Source organism: Siphateles boraxobius, unplaced genomic scaffold, assembly GCF_051911475.1.
Source record: "Siphateles boraxobius isolate OS27281-9 unplaced genomic scaffold, OSU_SipBor_1 7, whole genome shotgun sequence".
Lineage (NCBI taxonomy): Eukaryota > Metazoa > Chordata > Actinopteri > Cypriniformes > Leuciscidae > Siphateles > Siphateles boraxobius.
The window spans coordinates 28,857,260-28,877,003 of record NW_027509197.1 but is presented as its reverse complement, the minus strand read 5'-3'; the positions used below and the strand labels follow the sequence as shown (position 1 = coordinate 28,877,003).

Sequence of the window (19,744 nt, the reverse complement as noted above, 5' to 3'; positions counted from 1 at the left end):
CAAAATAGCTGAAGTCCAGTGTCAAGTACCCACAGTCAGTGATGGTCTGGGGTGCCACGTCAGCTGCTGGTGTTGGTCCACTGTGTTTTATCAAGGGCAGGGTTAATGCAGCTAGCTATCAGGAGATTTTGGAGCACTTCATGCTTCCATCTGCTGAAAAGTTTATGGAGATGAAGATTTTATTTTTCAGCACGACCTGGCACCTGCTCACAGTGCCAAAACCACTGGTAAATGGTTTACTGACCATGGTATTACTGTGCTCAATTGGCCTGCCAACTTTCCTGACCTGAACCCCACAGAGAATCTGTGGGATATTGTGAAGAGAAAGTTGAGAGACGCAAGACCCAACACTCTGGATGAGCTTAAGGCCGCTATCGAAGCATCCTGGGCCTCCGTAACACCTCAGCAGTGCCACAGGCTGATTGCCTCCATGCCACGCCGCATTGAAGCAGTCATTTCTGCAAAAGCATTCCCGACCAAGAATTGAGTGCATAACTGAACATAATTATTTGAAGGTTGACTTTTTTTTGTATTAAAAACACTTCTTTTATTGGTCGGATGAAATATGCTAATTCTTTGAGAAAGGAATTTTGGGTTTTCATGAGCTGTATGCCAAAATCATCAGTATTAAAACAATAAAAGACCTGAAATATTTCAGTTGGTTTGTAATGAATCTAAAATATATGAAAGTTTAATTTTTATCATTACATTATGGAAAATAATGAACTTTATCACAATATGCTAATTTTTTGAGAAGGACCTGTAAATAAGATAAATTAACATTGTTGCAGTGTTCATCTTGTTACTAGGTCGGTATAAAATGAATGGCACCTGTGATACCTGTACAAAATGAAAATTTCTGTATTGAGTGATACATCACAGACATATATGGCTCTTCTGTGCATACTAAATGACACAACTTGAGGCCACAGAGGTTTGATGGTTCAGTAAAGCAGGCACAACAGGGATTATACGTCCCAGTCAGGGAGGAAGTAAACAAAGTACATACAGCATATTTGGGCCTCCTCATCACTTCCATCTAAACAGTCATCATCTCCATCACAAATCCAATTGGCTCGTATGCAGCGCCAGTTCCTGCACTGAAACTCATCATTTCTGCACCGCTGGGGCTCCTCTTGACCTGCAGAGTCTTCAGGAGAAAAAAACCCCCAAAACAAAACAATAGGAAAACTGATTCGTAATTAGTAAGCTAAGTCTGTGCTTTTTCTCTTTTTTTCTTGTGTGCTGACTGCTGAGGGGGCAACGGTGAAACGGTGTTTGTACATGTATATGTGTTTGATTATCATTGCAAGCAATCATAAAATACAGCTTATTGCAACAAAAAAAGGTATTTCTGTGAGAACAGGCCTCGGGTTCGGTCTTAAAATATAACCGTAATTGTCAGGTCGGGTCGGGTTAAATGATTTCGGGTACAGGCCGGGTTCGGCTTCAGTTTAAAGCCCGTGCAGACCTCTACTAAGGAGTGCTACTTGAAAAAAAAAATGAAAAAGCAATAAATTCACAATTTATTTAATAAAACTAACTGTTTTTTAATCAATGTTTAAAATCATAGTTAAATATAAAATAAAATAATAAAATAAAATGATTTGTAAACTTTTAAATTCCATTAAAAAGCATTTAAAACAAACAAATAAAAAAGTACTTAGTAATGGATTTCTTGCTTTATTTTTAAGTGGCCCTTCTAGTTCTCCACAGACTTTTTTCATGTATTTTATATATATATATATATATATATATATATATATATATATATATATATATATATATATATATATATATATTTAAAAGCCTACCAGAGCATGTGACATTGTTCTTGTCCAGGTGCTTGTTGTCGGCACATGCACACACTCGGCCTCCAGGGACGGCCAAGCAGAGGGTACCACAACCACCATAATTCACCCGGCAGGCATTGTCACCTAAAAAACAAACATAGGACTAAACAACAGATATCTACAAATCTTCTTTTGCACTGGCAGGACAGCTGTTTATGTGTTCATCCCTTTATGGCTTTTAGCAATGTCTCTCCTTGAAACAGAGAACATAAAGTTCTTCCTCACTGCCCACTCAGAACCAATTTCCTGCTCTTCTGGGATGCCGGTGGAACACGGGGGCATTATTTTTAATCACATGTCAAGTAAATTATGGGAAACACTGGAGAAGAGAGCCATTTGACACTCTTTTCCTTTCACTGACATAATTCGTTGTGTGGGCAATGGCACCTACGAAGGGGGAGGAGTGGAGAAAAACACAGTTTTGTGAGAAAACTGTCACTTAATAAGTTGAGGCATGGGGACAATAATAAGGTTTCATTTAGAGAATGGTCGAAAGGCATTGCCTGAACCAATGAGATAAAAAAACGCTTTGTAATGGCCAATCTGTGTATTCCAAAGAGCGGAAACACAATTAATCTTTTTCCCGACAAGCTCTTTGGAGAAATTTGTCTTCTGCTGAGAATGTAGACTGTCAAAAAGCCTATATTTTTGGGGGGCAGGAAATGCATACATGAAATAACGGGATAACATCCCCCCCCCCCCCCCCCCTCCCCCGTCACAGATCTCAGTGTTTAGAGAGTTGGATGTCAAGTTGAGAATATTTAAAAGATGATAAGTCTGCTGGTCCCAGCTGCCTTCGTCATCTTTTTCAAAAGAGTGAGTCTCTCTGACATGCGGCACACTGCCTGCTCCCCTGAAAACGCACCGCCCTCAGGTAAGTAAGAGATGAAACATGTGGCAGCCGAACACACTCCTGTGTTCTCATGCTGCTCGCCTGCGCGAGCGAGGGTCCCGCTGAGAAGTGTCCCTCCCTCTACCTGTTGTGACTGGCACTTATGAGAGAGGATGACAGTAATCAACCCTCCTTACCTCAGACATCCACACAGAGTTAAACATTCTAAACAGATCTTTAGCCCCCACTTCACCAGATTAAACCCACCCACTCAACAGTACGGCTCCTGCTCTGCAGTTGGGTCTATGCTATAAGAAATGAAAGAAAATTATGCTAATTTTCTGAAAGAAATGAAAGAATGCACTAGCCTATGTAATATTTGATTTTTTTCCCCCACCAGACTCTTGTGAATTCAATTCATCACAATATTCATCCAGAACGTTTGGGGTCAGTAAAACTTTTTATTATTCTTGAAAGGTGTCTCTAATGATCACCAAGGCTTCATTTATTTGATTAAACACACACACACACACACACACACACACACACACACACACACACACACACACACACACACACACACACACACACACACACACACACACACACACACACACACACACACAAAGCGTTTCATTTGCATGCATTATAAGCATTGTTGTTTTAAAACAAGTGATTTTAAACCATTGAAGTGCAATAAGAGTAAGCTTGATTTTTTTTGTACTTAGTTAGGCTTAAGTTAGTTTTTTGTGGTATTCCAATTGTTCCATTATAATTCCATTATCATGATAATTATGAAAATGTCAATGGTATCAAAAATGTTGACATCATAAAAACCTTATTTAAATGGGTCATTAACATGATTATTTTATTATTTTATAATGTTTCCTGTGGTGCCCTTATAATGTTAGTATGATTTTTACATCAAAAATTTTTTCATCATAATTTAGAAATGAAAGGCTGCTTTCCTAGCCTGATTTTCGCCTCTGATTTGAGCGCTCTGGTTTGAAGAGGCGTGTCTGCTGTGAGACTTCAGTGTAAATGCCCACTGCTGTGATTGGCTGACATGTTTGCATATGAATTAGCTAGCATTACATGTTTAAATCTCTCGAATACTTTTACTACGTTTTTACTATTGCTGCTATCGAGATTAACGAATCGTAAGAAATATTTAAAGCATTATATTTAGATCTATTACCGACACATGAAAGGTTGCAGTGATGAGCATTGAGCAGATGACAGACAATCTGTTGATCGCTTGAATGAAGAGATCTTATCATTGCAACGCAATTTCTTCACATAACAATGCAAACACTATGTAAATACAGTAAGAGCTTCGTTGTGCAATGAAACGGCGTCATTGATTTCATAACGAGTTTTGGGAAGTGTCCAGATAAACTTGCGCTGTGTGATTGACAGTTTGGACGATTGGAAAGGGAGCGTTCTTTGATCGTTTTCCGTAAATAATTTAATCACAGTTTAAATAAGATTATTTTCATCCTACTAAGAGAAACGATGTGAAGTTGATTTTTTAGTCATTGGCTTGATTTACTGATGCATAAACAGTACTGACTGATTTTGAGAGAAAGATTATCTGTCTGAACTTGAATAATTACACATTAGAAATCACTGATCACAGATCAGGCAATAGAATAAACTTGGTTACGTACATGTTTGTGGCGTTGCTGGCAGATCCATATCCTAAATGTCTGTTTGCAAAGTCTGCGCGAAATTGCGAAAATTGTGATTGAATTACCAAATAATCCACAGTAAAATGTACCGCATACTAAAAAATAATGCACCGCTGAGACATTCACATTGTTGGGAAAAAAACCTACTTTCCTAACATTAGGATCGTCTGGAAGGTGATAGTATTGATCCCGTGTCGCTCTTTTCTTGTTCTTATATAACTATTCACTAACGCTTCAGTGGGCGGGGCCAAAGACGCGGTGATGTAGACGTAGGCGTTGATATTCTTCTGCAAGGCCGTTCTTTCGCTGCCCTGTGACGTCACAAGTCGCTTTTGAGATCCTGTCATTTTCTGGCCTTGGTTTCAATAAAAGCAGTTTTTGGAATAGCAAAGACGTTTTGAGTTTTGAAACTTAGAGGGTATTTTTTATAGTATAACAAACTCTTACCTGTCAAGAGATCAAGGAAAATTTGAATTCTCAGTTCATGACCACTTTAAAGCAAAAATAACTATATGATGTATATCGTTATTGTGTAATAAAATAAAACTACTCATTTCGTGATATAAGATTTTGTTCATATCGCCCACCCCTAATGTGCTGCTTACTATTTTTATGTAGTAAGCAGCACATTGATAGATTGTTTTCAAGATTCTTTAATCGAACAATAAAAAGAATAGCATTTATTTGAATTAGAAATCTTTGCAACATTTGAATTCTCTTTACTGTAACATTTAATCAATGTAATGCATCCTTACTCAATAATATAAAAAAAAATCTTACTGAGCCCAAAATTTTGAACAGTAATGCTCATTAATATATATATTTTTTTTCATAATGGAAAAACAATTAATTTCTCAGAATGCTTTAATATACTCCAAAGTCTTCAAAATTGAACCATCATGAATCAGGCTTTCAAGATAGAGTCCTTAAAGCTACCTGCTCTGCCAACAAACAAAATTAGATGAATTTCTTTGAATTTCAATCCAGTAAATTCATCTTCCTGTCACTGTAAATCAAATTCCTCTGTGTTGCGGTCAATTCAATTTAAATTCCAAACTTACCTGTATGAATTAAAAAGGAAAAAGAGAAATCCCGACCATTATTCATAAAACATTATTTAAAAGAAGATGAAAAATGTGTCATTCTGTAATCTTTAAATTTTCTTTGAGAGTTAAAGTGACTTTACCCAGCTGGCTTTGTGCATCATATACTCGGAGCCCAAACAGAGGGGGTCTTTCACTTCTCAGCAGAGTGACTTCACCAGAGACCAGATCCAGCTGGAAGATGGAAGCGTTCATGTACTCAGTCCAGAAGATGGAATTTTGGTACTGTGCAATCCCAAACGGGTGATTGAGTTCCCTGCCACTGTACACGACCTACAGTGAATAAACAGAATATATATATATATATATATATATATATATATATATATATATATATATATATTACCATGCACTGTTGTAACAACTGTGTTAGAGGATAAATATTTTTCCTCTTTAACCCTTAAACGCATATACCTCAGGGGTCTTTAGTGACCTTCTTAGTATTCCTCAATCAATTAATTAATAAACAATATAACAAGAACATTTATTTATTTTTATAAAAGAATGCCTGTTTTCCCATTCATTTCTATAAAAATTGTAAAGGGTCGCTAAAGACCCGAGGTGAGTAACAGTAGAAGTAAAACTTTTCGGAAAACGCTTCATTTTACAGGACAGTACTTACAGTGTACCTAGAAAGTACTGGTTAATATAAGGTAAGTACATGGGTTAAGGGTAGGTTTAGGGGTAGGTTCAGGTTTGTACCTAGTTATTACCCAGTTATTGTAATTACTATAAGTACATAGTATGTACATGGGAAACAGGACTGTAAAATGATGCGTAACTTTTCTGCGCAACAAAAATTGATTCTTTGATGACTGAATAATTGCAATTCACCTTTACTCCACAATGTGGAAATGTCTGATACACAATGATAAAGTGATGTTTCACTCATAGTTACCGCAGGCAGAAAACAAAAGAATAGGAAGTATCATCAGCAAAACATGAAATGGCTCAATGATTTACTGCAGAGCAAGAACTGAACGCAATCAAATATTAACGTCACTGTTATTGATGGTCGATCTGGTGAAGAAGCTGTCAGCAATCAACATTTTGATTTAGAAGATGTTGAAAATGATCATTTTGAGAATATGTTTGAGATGGCAAATATGAGCCAGATGCTAAATGTGCTGAAATGAGTTTTGACGAGGATAGTGATGATGTTATAAAACATCTGCTCAAACTGGAACTACCATTCCAAGCTCCAAAAGGTAACGAAATATGCTTTATTTTATTCTTCTGTAATTGTTATCAGGAGAGTTTTATATTATCACGACAGGTAGAGATCCATGTGTGTTAGATATAGATTGGCGAAACATTCATGTACTTAAGGGTTAATATCTAATGGCTTGATGGATGAACTTGAATGGATGAAACATTGAACAATGTTCCAATGCTTCAAAGATACATTATGCCATCAAACTCTCAACCTGCACTCTCATTTCACATTAAATTCATTCTTGTAAGACAAAATTAATCCAAGCTATGCATTCATCATACATTTTATAGCTTGTTTATTCTGTCAAAGTTTGTCTCAATAATAGAGCTCTTCAATCATTACATCAATTCGTGGGCCTATCCAGAAGTCTAATTTGCCATGGTTTCCCTCAGGAATTTCTAATGGGTTTTTATAAAGTGGTTTTCGATCCAAGTAAAATAAAGTATGTGGTCAACATTACTTAAAGAGACTTTCCAATTCTGTGCAGCAACATAAACTATGCACAATCAGACCTCAAATGTAGATTTTGAAATCACTGTGTGCTTTAAAAATGTGAGTTTATGTGCTTGATTAATTGATGAGTTGTAGTCCTCATAAGCAAACTTGTGAAATTAAAGTTGTAGTCCTTATTAGCAAACATAAGTATTAAGGTTGTAGTCCTTATTAGCAACTTATTAGAAACAAAATTCACATTTGTGGTATGACTGTGGATAATATAGTAGCAGAACAAAACAGGAAAGACCTTGTTTCCAAAACAGGAAATCGTTTTGCAAATGCCTGCAAATGCCTTGGATTGTTATGTTTTATGAAAGACTTTTCAATTACATTATGAGGGAACCTGAGCTAAATCCTAATCCTCTTCTAGGCTTTAGGAAGCCTTGCCTAATTAGTTAACAACTGTCACATTTAATATTTAAATTGCAAGACATTTTACGAGAAACATCTGAAAAGTCTGGAGAAAATTACAAAGAAATTCACTAAGATTCCGAAGCTATAAAAAAAGCAACATTTCACTCACCATTCTCCCAGTGCCATTAAGGTAGATTCTCTCAATGTGATCATAATAGGCATCACACCAGTACATGGTACTGGTTCCATGGTCCAGAGTGAGTCCATTGGGCCACAGCATGTTAGATGTGACAAATATTTTCCTGTTGGACCCATCCATCCAGGCTTTCTCTATTCTCCCAATGCTGTCGTTCACCTCATCCTCTTCCCAATCCGTCCAGTACATCCAACTGCAACCAAAACCAAAATACAGTCAGTGTAATCCATGAAAAAAGCACTTGTTTTCATGTTTGAAGCAGACATGAATATCAATCACAACTTACTCGCTAAGACAGGAATTGCACAGCTGAAGCAGATTGAAACAAATTGCCTCCAAGTAAAAAAAAAGAACACTGAATATAAACAAAATATGCGTAGGAAAAGTCAGCGTCTCACACATAAGGGAAATCATTTTGATCTGGAGATAAAGCTGTTAACCAACAAGATAAATTGACACCAAGGACAAACATTGTGAGCGGCTCAAAGGGTCTAGAAAACAAGGCCACCATCAATATCAAGACATTCCTCTGGTTGGTCCTCTCATTTGCATTTCCTTTTCTTAGTTGTGGATATACTGAAAGGTCCTGTGCCAACATGAACTGTTACTCTCAATGGGTTAGTGATATTTGAAAAGTGATTGGGTCAACGTTTCGACATGATCCTTTCCCTAGTAAGTGTGCTTAAGGGATTTGCTGTCTGTGAGTACTACTCAGTGGTCAACGCAAGCTTTTCTGTCTCATCAATGATAGAAGTCTTGCTTCATGTGCACCACATAAAACAGAATTGGATAAAGGGCGAATCAAGCGCTCTCTGTCCCAGTGTGTTGGCTACGTGACCCCATGAATTATTCAGAAGGCAAACAGCATGCTCCGAGTCTCATCCTGCACTGTTCTGAATGTAACCACATGCAGGGTCTAACCGAAATGAGCAAAGATTACATGGCATTTTCAACGAGTAGAGCACAAAAAAGGGCCTAAAGGCTCTTAAAATAGTCTCCCCCCTTTTTCCAACTAATGGTCAGTGAAAGGTCTTTAACCTTCACAAAATTTTATATGTAATATTTATAATAGAATATAATTTTTGGGTCAATTTAAATGTAATAAGACCACTTTATTTTCCATTAATTTTCGAAAAGGATTTTCTAAATTCTAAAATGATGATTTACTGCTCAAGAACTATTTCTTATTATTATCACAGTTAAAAACGGCTGTGCTGCTTAATATTTTTTGGAAACTATGATACATTTATATATGTGTGTGTATATATATATATATATATATATATGTATATATATATATATATATATATATATATATATATCAGAGAGAGAGAGAGAGAGAGAGAGAGAGAGAGAGAGATTAGAGTGAAAATCTTTAATGCCACTTTGCTGTGCATATATATATATATATATATATATATATATATATATATATATATATATATATATATATATATATATATATTAGGTGAGGAAGTGCGAGAGCGAGAGACAGAGAAATAGATGAGACACTGAAGGATTCATTAATCCTTTAAACTGGAGCATCAAGCTAGGACTATAAGATTTTCATTAAACTGTGGTTTATGCACTATGAACTGGTAGGAGTTTACAAAATCAGTTTTGACCTGCTAAAAATACCACATTTTAGAAGGTTTGCTCCTGGGAATATAGGACAGCACTGAAGTGAGCATAGATAAAAAAAATAGAGAGACCGAGACGTAAATCGCAAAAGTCCAAATGCCAGAACCTGAGATACTAAAAGACAGAAAAGAGTTACTGAGGTGGGCAAGTTCGTTCTTATCATGCTATCACAGGCTACTTGTGGCATCAACAAAGAGATGTATACTGTATGGGGTGAGAGATAAAGAAATCAGGACAGGTGGGTGTTATTTCAGGGGGAAGCCCATCCAGCAGAGCAGAAAAAAGATCAACATGCCACCTGCTCACCTGATAGATGGCCAACCCCTAATGATGGGCACTAACCCCATTACTATAAATAAGCCCATACAGGTGGGTCAAAACAACACAGTCAAAATTGTACTAATAAAAACTAAATGGGTTAAAAAGAAAGTTTGGATTCCATTCAGTCATAATTAAGATATTTAAGTAAAACATTTGGTCACACTTTAGTTTAGGGTCCAATTATCACTATTACCCAACTTTTAACTACGACTTTTGCCTCATTTACTTATAATTACTTATTAATAGTTAGTAAGGTAGTTGTTAGTATACCATCAGTAGTTTAGGTATTGGGTAGGATTAAGGGATGTAGAATATGGTCATGCAGAACAGGACATTAATATGCGCTTTATAAGTACTAATAAACTGCCAATATCTAATATTCAGGCTAATAAGCAACTAGTTAATACTAGTGAGAATTGGATCCTAAACTAAAGTGTTAACAAATATTTTACCATAAATATCTCTAAACCAAATTGTACATGTAAGTAAATAAATCCATATTAAATTAATATATTATAATATATATATAAATCTATATAAATATAATCAAATATTGAAATTAATAAATTATGCAATTATAATTTGAAATAATTATATATTATTAAATTATTCTAATATTTTTATAATTAAATAAATCTTAATTTCTGTTATCTATTAATTTATAATCGGTTTACTCTGCTCTCAAAAAGTTTGCTATTTCATGTTTTTGAAAGAAATCTCATGCTCACCCAGGCTGCATTTATTTGATAGAAATTTGTACTAGAGCTTATTAAAATAAAGGCTAAACAGATTTAAAAGAAAGTATTTTGATTATGTTTAGTCATAATCAAGATATTTAAGTAATGCATTTTGTGTAAACAAAAAAACAAATTTTTCCTTTTACAATGAAGAATGCATATTCGACTGAAATTAAATGATACAAAATAATCACAATGTTTTCTTTTTGTATAATTACATATAATTATTCGAATCATTTTGTAATGTAATAATATTAAATTGTTAAAAAATCAAAGGATAAAATTTGATAAGTCTCACTCTGTTATTTCTCAGCTAACTCGCTCACCACACTCAAAAAACACCCCTAAAATATCTTTGCTTTGAAGTATGATGAATCACATGAATCACTCTTTTTTGGCCAGCGTTCAAAGTTCATGTGATTATCCTCTGATGCCCTGTTGGAGAGGTCAAAAATTTACATCTCTAAATTTTCATCATCCACCATGGTCTTTTTTTACTGCCTGTCAAAACAAGACACATCAATGGCACCTAAGAAGAGGCGCGCTTCTCATTTCCTGTCAGAGCTCCAGCTCTAGAAAGCTTTAGCTTTCCACTCTCAAATTCAGTCATGCAGTCTGTGTGACATCCTCTGAGCTGGCAGTTCAGCAGATGATGCTTTTAATGCAGATTTTAATCGCTTCCACACCACTGAAGTTATCCCATCGGGAATGACACGCAGTGGTGACTGGGAGATAAGTTGCCGTTTTTACATGTTACTTGTGCAAACGTGCACTATTTATGAGTATCTGTTGACAAACTCACAAAGAAACAGTTTCTACCTTCCCGTCATTGCCCATTTCTTATTTTATTGTTAGCACTGCCATTCAAGATACATTAGCTTCATTAAATGCGAGAGAGAGTCGCATAAATTGCACAAGCGTGAGTTCTGAGCAATGAATATAATTATGGCTCTGAGCTAATGAACCCATTGTGTCTGGAAATAATGAAACTATTCTGCATTTGCTTTCCCTCTCTTCAAATGAATCAGTAATCAACACCTCTTGGGTTCACTAAAGATGGAAAAAATCTATTCCAACGTGTATTAATTACTTAATGATAAGTGCACACTTTTAAATAAGACGTTTATTTACAGTGATTTCAAAATAAATAAATTAAAAGTACTCAAAGTACTCTTAAGATACCACGTGGTTTGGCCCAAAAGATCTGATGACCATTGACCAATCAGTATTCCAGTACTTAAGTACTTTTTAATCAGATAAAAAGAGAGTGATCAGGTTGTGTGATTGAATCTGAGAGAGCCAAGAGTGGTTGTTTCCTCATCGCAGTATCTCGCTTCTTCAGCCTTGGCTGGCTTCACCTCCTCAGGATTCATGAGTTACTCTCACACCCAGGGAGGGTGATAATGAGATTGGCTCCGGGCCATCAAACTCACCCTTTTTACTGACCGTGCCATATCAGCTTACTGGTACAAGTGCACGCGCACACACACACACACACACACACGCGCGCGCACGCACGCACGCACACACACACACACACACACACACCAGTACAGTTGGAGGAACGCGTGGATGGGCGCATACATGCTTCACTACACTATGTACAATTGCATTCGCCTCTGAAGCCATGCAGTGTAAACAAATATTATTAAATAAACTGGAATGAGGACTGTTCCTTCAGGGCAGGTGGGAAGTAAGTAGAGATCAGTATTTCATCACAGATTGCTAATGTTGATTTAAAGGACCCTAGGTGAAAAATACATATACTAAAATTTATTTGAAATGCATTTATTTTGTACTAAATATACTACAAATACATTTACATATTTATGTATTTAATATAAATTCCCTGCAATTATACTTATGGTATACTAAATTGATATACACCTTAGTTATCTGGAAACAGTGCAGAGCTCCAACTAAAGATATACTTAAGTATATTTGATTGTGCTAAAGTGGAACTATTGCATTTAAAGACTGATATTATACAGAGCAATAAAGAAGTACTCCAAATAAAGTTGAACTATAATATCAATAAGTCTCAAGCGGATATGTCAGTAAATATGTTAATGGATTTGTAGTATACTTAGTATAAAATAAACCTATTTTAAATACATTTTACCAAATGTGTTTTTTCACTAGGGAAGTGTTACTCATGTTTTTAATAATTCCCAAGCATATTTCAACCAGTTGTATCAGTTAATACAATTTATACTGTATGATCTTCATACCCACAAAATAAAGAACGAGCTTAGCCTAATATTTTGGCACAATGTTAAGTCAATAAGCAATTGTGGTTTTTTTATTCATCAGTATTAGTCTTTATTGGATATTAATTGGCTGGTATTCGACATTTCATTATTTTTATTTTAAGCTTTAATTCTTTATGTCTTTCAATGTTCTAATTTTCAGTGTTTTAATTTGACACTATTCAAAATTTGGGGTCAGTACGAATCTTTTTTGAAAATCTCATATGCTAAGGGTTGCATTTATTTGATCATAAACAGTAATATTGTGAAATATTATTACAATTTATAATAACCCTTTTCTTTAATTTAATCCTCTAATGGCAAAGCTGAATTTTCAGCAGCCATTACTCTTGTCTTAAGCGTCACATGAATCACAATAATGTGCTGATTTGATGAGTAATACTTTTTTTTTAATTATTAATATTATTAATATTGAAAACTGTTGAGCTGCTTTGATATTTTTTTATTTAAGAATTCTTTCATGGATAGAACTGTCAAAAGAACATAATTATTTATAGCTATTAATAGCTATTTAAATTTTTTTTTTTAATAATTCAAAATATTTACTGTCACTTATGCTCAATTTAATGTTTCGTTGCTAATAAAAGTATTAATTTTTTTTTTTTTGCTAATTACATAAAATTAAAGATTACTACATAAACAGCCACTTAAGTCATTGTGTATATATGTTGATAAACATTTCAAATCACGGAATGATCGATAATCCATATTTAGGTGTATGATTGAGTGTTACGGCTCTGTACCTATTGAGAGGATCCACCACTATGGCTCTAGGGTGAGACATGTCTCCCTCCAAAAGAGTCTTCCTGGTTTCAGATGCCTGTTCTAGCCTGGCCACGCTGATGGTTTTTCTGTAGCCATCGTTGGTCCAGTACAGGTTATTCCCAATCCAATCCACTGAAATACCCTCTACATTATCAAGATCTGTAAAAGAGTACACAATTCTTTAAATGATTTGTTAATTACATGATTTCAATTCAAGTAATTCCAGGTGTAAACAGGGTCAAAAAGGTAAAAAGTGCCAAATGATTACAATAATTACCATCTTTGAGAATTGTTTCCCGACTGCTCCCATCAACTTTCTGCCGTCCTATCAAAAAACTTGTAGTATCAGCAAAGTAAATGTTTCTGGTTTCAGCATGATAATCTAAAGCTCTTGGATTCACCAAGTCCTCGATAGGAACAATGTGCTCATTGCTCGACTTCACATTCATGTCCAGACCACGAATTATCCCAGGTCGTCCCTTTCCATAGAAGAGGAAAAGATCATTTTTGGGTTCTGCGAAGACACAGATAGAAAGTATAACACAAAGTCCTTTTATTTCATATACAGTACACTACCAGTCAAAAGATTGGAATATTTCAGATTTTTTTTTAATGCTTTTGTCACATGATCCTTCAGAAATTATTCTAAAATGATGGTTTGCTCAGTTATTACAAATTGTTATTGGTACTCAAAACTCAAATATTAATAATGATTATTATTATCAATGTTAAAAGCAGTTTTTGCTGTTTAAAATGTCTTGGAAACCATGATACATTATTTGACGAATAGAAAGTAAAAAAAAAAAAAGCATTTATTTGACATAGAAATCTTTTGTAACATTACAATATAAAATCCTGTTGTTTTTAAAGAAAAAAAAATACTGGCAGCTGTGGTTGCTAGAATAATCTTTTTTTTTGGGGGGGGGGGGTAATTTACTGTAAAACCTGTAAATTTTACAGTATACAATTTTAATTTATGGATACTCAGTTTACAGTTTTCACTGTAAATTATAATTTGATTTGCCTTTTTTACTTCTTAAAACTGTACATTTAACAGTATTTTACTGTAAAAAAATACTTGAAATGTCCATTTAGATCTTTTTTTTTTTCTGTATCAGTGTCTGAAGACTGGAGTAATGGCTGCTAAAAATTCAGCTTTGCTATCACAGGAATAAAGTACATTAAACAATAGAGATGTTAATAATATTTCACAATATTGTGGTTTTTACTGCATTTTCAAGAAGAGAAACATTGGAAGAGAGAAAACATTTAAAAAATTCAAAACCTGAGACAGGTAGTTTATAATTGTTAAGTTTGAGCCCAAATAAAACATCAGTTGTGTAAAGATCTACAAATCCAAAAGCTAGCACAGGCAGACACATTCAGTTACAGAAATGAATGCAGCAATCAGCCCCACTTAACATCCCCAGGCAAAAATTATCTTGATTGAGAGGATTCATTTGACAAGCTCCAGCATTGATATTTTTGTTCATTGGGACTCTGTGTAAACAATAAATCTCCTGTTGTCAGATTCACAAAGGCGCACGACAGAAGCTGAGGTTATCCATGGGCTTGTAACAAGCTTAAATAAATTAACCCCTAGTCACAGTGGGCACAACACAAAGGGGGGCCCAGTCTGTCTGTAATGAGTTAGGTCGATGGGAAAGGAAGAGGATTCTGGGTAAAGCGAGGGACATCCACCTCCTTCCTCAATGGACCAAACCAGTGTGGGTGAGATCACATAAGTATCACTTCAATTTATCATTCTGAGTGGAAGAGCTCCACTACCTTAAAGACAATTAAGTGCTTTGAGACCTATATATCAAACAACACAGGGACTATTGGATGAAGGGAGCCATAGTCATTTAGCATAGCTTCTCATCTGATGGAAAGAGGAAGGAAGTAGAACATCTGGGTGCAGGTATAAATCAGAAACGTCTCAAAACGCAAAGCTTGGTTCATTATTGCAGTCACTTTATGCTTAACTCAGGACCGTCATTAATTGACCCATAGCTTTCCTTGTCAACTAAGTAAAACGTCCATTGATCAGGAGGATCTGCGTATGGGGGAACAGAGTGGAAATGGCAGTAATGGTGGTAATGAATCATTCTATAGGCAGTCAATAAAATACCATCACAACCATGTGGGCCAATCTTCTTAAAAGTTCATCTCCATCTCCATCTCTGTCAATCCAAGTCAGTGCCAAGACTGGTGCAAATGAAGAACCACTCAATCTTCCCGCTTAATAGTGTAACAACACACATTTCAATTTCCAGCTTCAAGAAACAAATAAAACAAACAGATATTCCATCCACTGGGATGACGTGACATTAGGTATCATAAAATCATTGAGTACATTTTTTTGTTTTCACTTTGTTGGCAAAGAACAAATATATATTTTATTTGGGCTGTCAATAAAAAAAAAGTAATTAAATGATAAGGAGCTACAGAATTTATATACTTTTATCTATAATCATATGTTTTTATTTAATAACTGATAGTATTAACCTATAAATCCGACTGTATCATATTTGATGTAGAAATTTCTAAGGCTTCTAAATTACCAACATGATCTAAACTTTGCTGAAAAACCTTCCGTACACATGATCTACCACATGCCTTCTGTTATTAAATGCTTTTTAGTATCCGTATAAAAATGTCTTTTTGCTGCGAAATATGTAGTGATTTTTATAAGAAAACGTAAGCATAAATTGTATATTGTTAGTAATATTTCAAGATGAACACTCAAAATGAACAACATAGGTTCTCTTGATTATCCATAAATAATCTTTTCGAAAAATCATGTTAAAACGTGAGTCTCAAATATTATACATTGGGCTTTAATGAACGTTTATTTGTAAACCTCTCAAAAAATCAATGTATTATATGTTTTGCAACCCACAATTAAAAACCACAGAGCTTCAATCATAAACCTTTTTTTAGATTTAGTTTAAAAACAGTTAAAAACATCCAACTGACAGCCCTAATTATTATTATTAATCTTATTATTTCAGAAAAAACACTTTAGAACAGCAACAATGAACATAAGAAAGGCTGTGCGCTATGGCGGACTGACTTTTGCAGGACTGCCCATCACTTCCCAGGCTAAATCCAGTACGACAGCGGCAGCTCCGGGATTTGTAGCTCCCGCGGAGAAGGCAGATGTGCGAGCATCCTCCTGGCTTACCATAAGGGTCAACTTCACACGCATGGCCCTTGACTGAGGAGAGGACACGGGTGTCACATACGCAATTAGCCATAACCATATTATATATAATGTAGTATAATATATTATTGTATTAAAAATACAATACATTGTTAACCATTTACTAAAATAAAAATATTATACACCTTGGAGTATGTTTTCAACATTGCAAAAATTACAAATATTAATAACATTTTATATGTTCCCAATTAGAAACACAAACAAAAACCAAGGAGTGATGTGTTTGATGCAGAATAGCAACAGCATGCCGAAAGGCAAGCAACTGAAACCAGCGTAACTCATACTTTACCTTTTGGTTGACTGAGCTTGTGGTAAACCCGTATCGTTTTTGCATTTCCTATGCTGGTTAACGTCTCCGGGTCTGTGACATTGAAGCGATTTATCCGTAAGATGTCTACCACCGCTCCACTGGAGGGTTCAGAGCGAGTTGCAAACAAGTAGTCTTCAAAGACAGCTAATCCATGCAGGTGTGCCACCTAGAAAAAGGAGCATTGACTATTCCAGGTTGATTAGAGCACTGAGAAGTTACTTAGGTAGGTAAATATTACCCTGCAAGCTCAACAAAAAGCAGAACAGCACAGATACAGTCCTTGATATTTCCCTTTGATTCAACAATCAAATTAGCCACTGGCTAAAGCTGTTATAAGACTTAATTTGACCTGGCAACAACCACAATCTTTATTACTGAATAAAGGGTGCAGATTTTCAGATAAGCTGAAGGTGAACTGAATCGTGTTGATATGCACCCAGGGAGTTCAGGCAGGGTCAAACAGAGTGCATGTGTTTCCCTGGGGACAGCCTGATTCTGTGCAGTGATTCTAGCCTACATGCTACCTCTGCAAGCAACGTCTATGTGACAGGAGCAGACTGGGACCACTGAACTCTGCCCACGAATACATGGACATTAAAATGTGCGTTGTACTTCACCTAAACCTACAGGGAGATAATTCATCCTCACATTCCTTAACAGCAGAAGGTAAGACTTCTGGAAAAATAGTGTGGCTCATAATGCTTTTCCTATTTAAATTGAAGACTTAAATATGTTAAATCTCACAGATGTACATAACATTAAAGGGGCATTCGGCAACCCTAGCTATTTCTTCGCTGATTTTCACTTTGGTTGTCGCAGGTTTTCTCAACGAGAGAACTAAGAGAGAATTAAGCTGTGAGGCGTATATTTCACAACAATGTCGTAAAAAAAAACTCATTTGCGGCACCCTTCTCCCCCTTTCTACCGCTTCTCATGTGCATTTGTTATTATCGGAGCTGGCCAACTTTATCGTGCGTGGAGCTATGTCTACCTAGGTGGGTAATACATCATACACATTGAGGGCGGCGTGTGTGTTTATGTCGAATTGCCATAAAGCAGTTTGTGTTTTTCGCTCGTTCTCGCTTCTCACGAGACTTCCTTTTTCTGATATACCGGGACGTTAATCCTCATGTTGCACGGTTGGTTTTCCTCCTAGGAACGTTAGGGGGAGCGGGGAAAGTCACCATTCTCACCAGAACAGGTTATTAGACCATCCAAATGATTTCTAAACGGTTTTATTAAGCTGAAATAGTTGCCGAATGCCCCTTTAAATATGACTTTTTTTTAACATTTCATAATAATATTTTATAAAAGCCAATTTTCACAGTCAATCAATAAATAAAAGAAATACATCAAACAGAAAATTGACATTGTAAAATATATAGACACATTTTAAAATAAGTCACATTGTATTTGACCTTGAGATTGAGTCATGATTAAGAAAAGTTACTACTATGAAAAATAAAGTCAACCATTCAAAACTTTGGGATCGGTACGATGAAAGAAATCTCTTATGCTAACCAAGGCTGCATTTATTTTGATCAAAAATACAGTAAAAACAAAATAAAACAATTAAAATTGAATTCTTTTCAATTTCAATTATTTTGATGAATAGACAGTTCAAAAGAAGGGCATTTATTTGAAATAGAGATCAATGTAATGTATCCTTGCTGAATAGAGATATTAATTTCTTCCAAAAACACCTTCTAAACTTCTGTGAAATCAAAATTGCAACTAAAAATAAAATTGCAATTAACAGAAAAAAGAAAAGTCACAAATAAAACCGTTTAATTTGTTCAACTTAAGCCCTATTCGCACTGTATTAGTATTATCTGGGAACCTCGTGTGATTTAGAAATTACCTCACCACATCTGAATTTCGTGTGGCACATTCGCACGGGATAAGCGAAGCCTGTGATTTTACTCAAATTTACTGACTTATCTCCCGGATATGATGTCAATAGGCTATTGCTTGGAAATGTCTTGTTGTTATAGGTCTAGCTGTATGGTATATTATAAACAGAAGAAAGTTTCTTCTTTCGCATGCTGCTATAAATGTCATCCATTTCCATCTAATCATTATTTTTTTATTTTTGGCCTTCTGATGGTTTTCAGCTTTCTCTTTCAGCAAATTGTATTATTGTGTGCTGTATATAGCGATATAACCCAGCACCCAAAATACTATCAATACACTGCATTATTTGCGAAAGATGGATAAAAAAGCGCACAGGAAACAAAAACCTTGAAAAAATTAATATATACGACCCCGGCAAGTCACAGAGATGACGATTCGCACGGGCCTAATACTATCACAGGACCTCGGTTTTCAGTGAAATATGGTGGGGTCATTTGAGGGAGAATTTTTACTTTACAAATTACAGACATGGCCGATTCGTGCGGGATTAAGATCACAGACAACCTCCGCAATTATTACAAATGACTAGAGGTCACCAGGTAACACTTATCCCATGTGAATAGGGGTTTAGAGATGATTTTAATTTAAATGTAAAACTATTTTAAGCAATATTTTGATTAAAAGAATGCTAGAGCTATCTTTCTTTTTTTCTTTTTTTTATGGCATTTGGTTTGATATTGTTATATAACCAATGTGTGATTTAAGTGTCCAAACACTTTGGGGGCCACTTTATGTTTAATGTTTTGCAGTTGAATACAATGTACAGTATATCACTGAATAAAGTTGAGAGCAGTGGAGTGTGAGTAACCTATGAACAAAC

General features: G+C 35.3%; 1 protein-coding gene across 1 annotated transcript in view; it reads right to left on the bottom strand.

Annotated features, from left to right (window-relative positions):
- The window catches only part of lrp1bb (low density lipoprotein receptor-related protein 1Bb), a 393,159-nt gene that overhangs the window by 165,929 nt on the left and 207,486 nt on the right, over positions 1–19,744 (bottom strand). Inside the window, exons 9-16 of the mRNA XM_077217131.1 lie at positions 16,990–17,176; positions 16,551–16,694; positions 13,752–13,988; positions 13,453–13,633; positions 7,714–7,933; positions 5,563–5,752; positions 1,815–1,937; positions 1,010–1,150 (exon numbers count right to left, since the gene is read on the bottom strand). Coding sequence (XP_077073246.1) covers positions 1,010–1,150; positions 1,815–1,937; positions 5,563–5,752; positions 7,714–7,933; positions 13,453–13,633; positions 13,752–13,988; positions 16,551–16,694; positions 16,990–17,176 — 1,423 coding nt within the window. The remainder of the gene's footprint in view (positions 1–1,009; positions 1,151–1,814; positions 1,938–5,562; positions 5,753–7,713; positions 7,934–13,452; positions 13,634–13,751; positions 13,989–16,550; positions 16,695–16,989; positions 17,177–19,744) is intronic.